Source organism: Corvus brachyrhynchos, unplaced genomic scaffold (assembly GCF_000691975.1).
Source record: "Corvus brachyrhynchos isolate BGI_N302 unplaced genomic scaffold, ASM69197v1 scaffold30, whole genome shotgun sequence".
Classification (NCBI taxonomy): Eukaryota; Metazoa; Chordata; class Aves; order Passeriformes; family Corvidae; genus Corvus; species Corvus brachyrhynchos.
Window position 1 is genome coordinate 749,560 of NW_008235742.1, and position 4,536 is coordinate 754,095.

Genomic DNA, 4,536 nt, shown 5'->3' on the forward strand with positions numbered 1-4,536 from the left:
ACCGGACCAGGGCCGACGCCAGTGCTCCCGGAGCCCGGCCCCTGCCCCGGCCCTGTGCCGATGGCTACCAGGGCTGGCCGCACTCGGGGGAGCAGCACGACCCCCCCAAAGCACCGTGTGGAGCCAAAGCCTTTGCCTGTCCCCATTCCCAATTGCTGATCCTTACCAGCATCACGATAACCACAACAGAGTCCAGCTCTGGGGGTCTCAGACCTGCCCCGGGGTCTCAGGGCCGAGGTCCCACAGCCCGAACTGCAGCCCGCTGGGTCCCTGCAGCACGATGGGGACAGCAGAGGTGCCGGGAGCCCCTGGGGATCAGCTCCGGAGCCCACCCTGCGGTGCTGGGTTGTGGCTGAGCAGAGCTCCCCCTGCAGTGACCCCAGCATTTTTGGTCACTGCCAAGAGCTGCTGAAGCTGGACGCGCTCCACAGCCTGGCTGGAGGAAAGGGACTCTGCCACGGGTGCATCTGTTCAGCTGCTCTGGAGCAGAGCGAGTGGCTCCGTTGCTGCCATCCCTGTGCTGCCTGTGGCGGGATAAATGTTCTACTGCTTCACTGAAAATACCCCTGAGAGGGTTTGTTAACATGGGGGCCAAAATTAAACCAACGCTGAGGTACCAAGTGAGAACTAAGGCAGAGAACAGCGCAGTGGCCTCGGAGCCGCTTTCTGCTCCGAGCTACAGCATGAGCTGACCCTTCAGCTGCTGCAGATCACGGCAGCACCGTCTTCCTCGAGGCCCTGCCAATTTACGTCATCTGAGAATCCGGCCCAAATTCAGGCAAGTCATTTCCAAAAACCCGATGTTTCACTGTCATGAAAATGTCACCATTTATTTCCCAGCTCTCCGCAATGCTGGGAGATTGAGCCTGCCCGCAACCCCGCTCTGCGTAAAAGGGCAGGAGAATTTCCCAGCACTAGGAAAAATGCGCTGCTCTGTCATTCCTCCCTGTGGATGCTGCTTGCTCCTTGAGGGAAGCGGGTTTCCGGCAGGACTTAGTGATTTTATACACTTTGATTTGCAAAGCTGCCTCTTTGTGCTGCTCAGGGAGTGATTCCTCCCCCTTGCCTGCCCCAGACCTCTCCTGCCACAGCACTGGGGGGGGTCAGGGCTGAGTCCCCGATGATGGGAGCTCAGCTCAGCTCAGCTTAGCTCCATGACCTCCCTAAGCCTGGACACCCCAAGAACAGGGAACCCCATGTCTGGTAGGAACCCCAGCCAGAGCACTGGGGTCCTTCAGAGCAGATGGTCCAGCTGAAGGACAACAGTTCCATACAGAGCACAGCTCTCATCTTGTCTGGGCAGCTCTTGTCCCTTCCCCTGGGCAGCCAGTGCCCCACGGAGAGGCTCAGAGGAGCATCTCTTCCCACCAGAGCTGAAAGTCTTTAGCTGAGACTCCTGATGTGGATGGTGCATAACAAAAAAGTCTAAATACGTGCTGTTGCCAAAATGCAACCCAGAAGCAGGAGAAGGGGGGCAGGAGAAGCTCAGCAGTGTGTGGGCAGCTGCTGGCCCTGAGCATCCTGGGGTTCTGTCCCTATGGGCTGGGCAGGAGCTGGCGGAGCAGGTCGATGACGAGGGACACTGGCTGCACGGTGTCGTACTCTGCGAACAGGTGACAGAGGTTCTCCGAGTCTGTCTGGCTTTTGGCCACGAACCCGAAGATTCTTTGAGAAAGGAGAGAGGCTTATTCAGTTTGCATCCAGGAATCTGAAGGAATGGGCTGAAACCAGCCCCAGCCACAAAGCCAAATCCCAGTTCCAGCAATTCCACCTTGGCCCGCTCCCCAATCACGTTTCCTTGGAAGCCAAGCAGCCGGGAGGAGCGTTTTTGGCAAGGCTTCCCCAGCTGTGAAAAGATTCTTGAGCACAAGGTAGAGCCAGATATAAACTCACTTCCTGAGCCCAGCACAAGTCTCTGGGAAGGCTGTGGGATTTGGATGGGGGGTTCTGCACGAGGTGATGTGGAGAACTGGGCTCAGCCAAACCTCTCATCCAAACCTACAGAGCAAACCCCCCCTAACACTTCACCCATCAGTCCCACGTCTCATCCTGCCACCATGGTAACTTCTATCCTCATTTTTAAGCTGATTCTTTGCTGTTCTGCAATGCAGCCACTTTCCAAAGCAGCATCATTCCCCGGGATTCCAGCCCCCCACTCCATGCGGGAGGTCCCTGCTCTTACCTGGAGGACTTGCAGTACTTCTGCCACCTGGGGGAAGAACAGAATTGGAGTTGCTCAAAGGCTGATGTTTAACTCATTCCATCAGCTGCAAAGCCAAGGGTTATGTTTAGATCCACCCCAGCACGGTGCGCCCAGGGCAGTTTTATGGGATTTGGGATTTGAAGTGGTGCAGAAGCATTGGGAAGCACAGGGAAGGGAGCACAGCAGGTGGCTCCAACAGGCACAGCTGGCCAAAACTTACTTTCTGTTCTCAGGGTCCATCCCACAGAACCTGATGGCAGCCAAGGGGTAGTGTCGCCTGAAAAACACCCTGGAAGAGGAGAGGGAATTGTTAGGAAAGGGAAGGGCCTGGGCAAGGACACAAATTTGCAAATCCAAGCCTTGTTGTGCTTGGGGGGGAATGAGGGTCTCAAAGCACCCCAAAATCCCAACCCTGGGTGCAGCTGGTTCCTGCATCCCACCCCTGTGACGCCATCACACACAGCACCATGTGTAACAAGGGGTCAAGTCCATCCCTGCATCCTGACATGGGCTTGTCCAACCAGGGCAGGTTTTCCTGAGGCTGGGAGGCGAGGAGGGAGCTGCCTCTCCATGTGCCCCCCTGGGCCACCCCCTTGGTCCATCCTGGGCTCTTACTTCCTCTGGACGTCGGTCAGCGTGACGCCCTGCTCCGTCACCCTGAAGTGCACCAGGGTGGGAGTGGGCAGCGTCTCCAGCTCCAAGGTGCAGGAGATGCCTTTCAGGATGGCTGGGGCTCCCGTCAGCGTCTCCACGTTCACCGAGTTGAGGTACAGGACGTTGCACACTGCAAGGACAGCACAGGGCCCGGCTCAGCATGGATGTGACATGGGCCAGACCCAGGGCTGGGTCCCAGGGGTCATCCTGCAGATCCTTCACACGGACCCGGGTCAGGTTTGTTTTGACGAAAATTAAAAGATTTGGTGACTCAGAAATTCTTCGCTAATTTAGTTTGGTTTACTTTAATTCTTTGCACTAATTGTTGTAAAAGTCAAAGTATTTAATTTCCCATTTCTAAATGTCACATTTGCTGGGGTTTTTTTTTCTGTTTATTACATATTTCCTTTAATGAAAAGCAGAAATACCCCAAGCCAATGAAGGGCTGAAGGCCAACCTAAAACATGACATTTCAGGCTGATTGAGCTGTTTAAAGGGCTGTTCTGGGTCAAACTAAACTTTCCAACTTGCCAACTGATTTCTCAGAGTTTCCAGCAAAACAAAGCAGTCCTCAGCTCCCCAGCCTGCGTTGTGACCCGTCCATGTGGTCTCCTGCCTTTCATTCTTTGCCCTCACCTGGAGCCCACCCGGGCTGAGGTGCACAGACCCTTCCCCATCCTGCTCTGTCATTGCCACGTGTGCCCCATAAGGTCCCTCAGCAATTTAACCAGCCCCTGCCTGCCCATCACTCTCCTAAAGCTCCAGCTGTTCCACCCCCATTGAAGCCCATCAGGAAAGAGGCTTAAAACTCAAGAAATGTTTAAAACTGTGGAAACTGGGGGTCTTTCATCAGCCTCATGGCCTCAAGAACTGTGTTTTCAAGCATCTTGAGGACCCAAAGTCTTCTTTCCTTAAAAATATCAGGTTCCCTTGCAGGGAAAAATCTGCAGAAATCCTGCAGATATCTCCAGCTCCACAGGGAAGCTGGAGGGGGATGTCACACCAGTGCCCACCACTGCACAGGAGTGAGCTGCTGCTGTCATGGTGTGCCCAGGGCTCCAGCTCTTGCCAGCTGGGCTGTCCCCAGGGCCAGCAGCCGGCTCCTGTCCTCACCTGCAGTTTTCCTGGCCAGGGACAGAGCAGATTCGGGAGCGTAGTCAGGGCTGTCCTCTCCATCAGCGAGATCTGCACAAAGGACAAGCAGGAGCAGTGATGCCACAAGCCAGGCTGTGCTGGTCACCTCTTTGGCTGTTCCTTATCTCACAAGAGGCTCAAAGGCCCAGGACCGCTCTAATTGCAGGGGTTTAGAGCAGTAATTAACTTAATTGTCCTCCATTTCCCTGTTCTGGCTCTGTTCACCTCTGATCTCCCACTCCTACTTCCTTTGCCCTCTCTCCATCCCCAGCAGAAGGGAGTCACTGCTGTCCCATCCCCAGGTCAGCTCTGCAGGTCCCTGCTCCACCTGCAGCCAGGGGAGCAGCTCCTCGCAGGCCCCTGGGGGGCTCAGTCCCCTCCCCACAGCAGGACCGTGCCGGGCGCTCGGAGCATCCCTCCTGTCCCATCACTTACCTCGGGTGGGGATGCTGAGCTTGCAGGGCAGCGCCAGCGGGGTGATGGAGTGCTGGTAGACGAAGGCAGAGAGGCTCCCTGCAATAAGAACCGTGAGTAAGGAGGGTGCT

At 55.9% G+C, this 4,536-nt stretch overlaps 1 protein-coding gene across 1 annotated transcript in view; it reads right to left on the reverse strand.

Annotated features, from left to right (window-relative positions):
- Nucleotides 1-803: 803 nt before the first annotated feature.
- TNS4 (tensin 4) overlaps nucleotides 804-4,536 on the reverse strand; it is a 17,606-nt gene continuing 13,873 nt past the window's right edge. Inside the window, exons 9-14 of the mRNA XM_017746121.1 lie at nucleotides 4,427-4,504; nucleotides 3,971-4,042; nucleotides 2,819-2,987; nucleotides 2,424-2,492; nucleotides 2,183-2,209; nucleotides 804-1,665 (exon numbers count right to left, since the gene is read on the reverse strand). Coding sequence (XP_017601610.1) covers nucleotides 1,536-1,665; nucleotides 2,183-2,209; nucleotides 2,424-2,492; nucleotides 2,819-2,987; nucleotides 3,971-4,042; nucleotides 4,427-4,504 — 545 coding nt within the window. The 3' untranslated portion in view covers nucleotides 804-1,535. The remainder of the gene's footprint in view (nucleotides 1,666-2,182; nucleotides 2,210-2,423; nucleotides 2,493-2,818; nucleotides 2,988-3,970; nucleotides 4,043-4,426; nucleotides 4,505-4,536) is intronic.